At 51.1% G+C, this 2,245-nt stretch overlaps 1 protein-coding gene across 1 annotated transcript in view; it reads left to right on the forward strand.

Moving 5' to 3' along the window:
• The first annotated feature begins 558 nt into the window (after positions 1–558).
• LOC107096809 (extensin-like) overlaps positions 559–2,245 on the forward strand; it is a 4,114-nt gene continuing 2,427 nt past the window's right edge. The window contains exons 1-4 of the mRNA XM_015393634.1: positions 559–676; positions 860–1,038; positions 1,629–1,876; positions 2,021–2,173. Of these exons, the coding sequence (XP_015249120.1) occupies positions 559–676; positions 860–1,038; positions 1,629–1,876; positions 2,021–2,173 (698 nt within the window). The remainder of the gene's footprint in view (positions 677–859; positions 1,039–1,628; positions 1,877–2,020; positions 2,174–2,245) is intronic.

A 2,245-nucleotide genomic window follows, 5' to 3' on the forward strand; every position in this document is an offset into this window, starting at 1 on the left:
CAACCAGCCTGTCTGATTCTCTGACTTCCTGTAACCAGAGCCAGAACCTGATCAGTTGTGTCTTCTCTACTTCTAGGAAGAAACCTGACTGAATCCTGGGACTCTGGAGGAGTCCCCCTCACTGAAATCTGCCTGCCGCATCTCTGGAGCTCTGGAGGAGCTCATCGTCAGAAACCAGCCAACCAGCTCCTGACTGAACCCAACCCAGGAGAACCAGGCCTCAGACCTCAGCCTGCCATCTGCCTTCGAACCTTCATGGCTTCCCCCTTTGGCCTGCTCAGCTCAAGCCTCAGACCTCAGCCTGTTGTCTGCTACTAAACCCACATCTGGAGGTCATCAAGCCTCAGCCAAGCTAAACCACAAGCCAAAGCACTCATTCTGTCGCCAACCTCTGGAGCCTCCTCGGATTATTCACCTCGTTCCTGGTCAGCAATCCAGTTGAGACCAGCCCTTGACTTGACTTCATCCTGACCAGCTTGTTCTTCCTTAAATAAACATTTAACTTTTTCTCCTGCCTCCTGAGTGTGTTCTACATATGGGCTAGAATATTCACCCATCATGACAGTACACTCTGGCCAACAAGCTAGCCCTGTGGAAACATCCTCAGACTCCTTCAATCGAGTTCTCCTTTTCTTCAAACAGTCCATAGATGACCTTTCCACCATTACTCCACCCCGTGAACGGATATCATCAGCTAACGTCATTATCTCCGAGCTCTAGAAACATCCAGACCTCAATAATAACCTTCAACTAGCCGGATACCTAGATCTCATCCATTGGAATATTCAGGACGCTTTTTCTAAATTATCATTCAAACAATCTCCACATACCTCCGAATCCAAACCTTCATCTGCTGCAGCTGCTGGTTCGCCTCTGCCTTCTGCCTCTTCAAGGCGTAGGAACCGCCACCGGGGAAAAAGGGGCACTCCTTCTCCGGCGGTTCTGCCAGTCGCCACCACTCCTTCTCCGGTGGTTCAGCCTGACACCTCCATCCTCCCTGAAGTCCACCCAGCAGTAAGCAGTCCACATCCTCGCCAGGTCAGTTCCGTCCATCTCAGCACCCACCTTTCAGATAAACAGATAAACTAATCAAAACCCCTGCAGCTAGAACTCCCCGCCAGTCAGATTCCAGATCAGAACCAGTCATTTTACCTGTTTTCCTAGCCTCTGAGTCTGCCAGCTTTCCTTTTTCTCCCGCTTCAGCTCACGTTAGCCATCCTATTTCCTTAGTTTCAGGACCCGGAAGTGATCCGTTTCCGTTAGCCTCAGAACCAGTTAGCTTACCAGCTCCTTTAGCTTCAGAGTCCGTCAGTCATCCTATTTCTCCAGTTTCTGTTAACACTTCTTTTCCTTTAGGTCCAGAGCCCGGTAGTGTTTTTGTTCCACTAGCTTCAGAACCCGCCATCATTCACATATCTCCTGTTTTTCAGCCCATTAGCATTCCAGAATCGTTAGCGTCAGAACCCGGAAGTAATTCTGTATCTCCAGTTAGCGTTGCTGCTTCTCTAGCCATAGAACCCCAGGCAGTCAGAGCTCCCCACATTCAGGAGTCTGATCTCTGGAATTTCTATTATGGGGATAGAGATGATCTTTTCCCGTTTATGCCACCTCGTATCTCTCTTCCCCAGTCAGAACCCATTGTCAAACCTGTTAGCTTAGCGCCCGAACCCACTAGCACATCACTTAACCTTTTGCCAGAATCAGCCAGCAAACCCATTAGCCCAGCTCCTAAGAACCCCCGGCATAAGAAACGGCGTCGCTGTGAGTCCGCTCTGAGCCGTCTAGAGACCCCTGAACTAGCTCTGAGCTGTCTAGAGACCCCTGAGCCAGTTCTGAGCCATCTAAAGACTCCTGAGCCAGCCCTGAGCCGTTTTGAGTCAGCTCTGAGCCGTCTAGAGACCCCTGAGTTAGCTTTGTGCCGTCCAGAGACCCCTGAGTTAGCTCTGTACCGTCCAGAGACCCCTGAGCAGACTTTTAAAGAGGTGTCAGAATTCGGGGTATGTGGTATTATGCCTCCTAGGACCTCTCTACAGGCGCTCCTGACCGCCAAGAGTCCTCTGCAAGCATCACAAGCCACTACAGAGAATGAACCTTTGCCGCCATGGGCGGTTTCTTCCATGCTGGATTTGGAGCCACAGTCGGTGCTCTCCTCTGTTCCAGATGTGGAGCCACAGTCGGTGGTCTCCTCTGTTCCTGATGTGGAGCCACAGTCGGTGGTCTCCTCTGTTCCAGATGTGGAGCCGCA

Source organism: Cyprinodon variegatus, unplaced genomic scaffold (genome assembly GCF_000732505.1).
Source record: "Cyprinodon variegatus isolate N-32 unplaced genomic scaffold, C_variegatus-1.0 Scaffold651, whole genome shotgun sequence".
In the NCBI taxonomy this organism is placed as follows: Eukaryota; Metazoa; Chordata; class Actinopteri; order Cyprinodontiformes; family Cyprinodontidae; genus Cyprinodon; species Cyprinodon variegatus.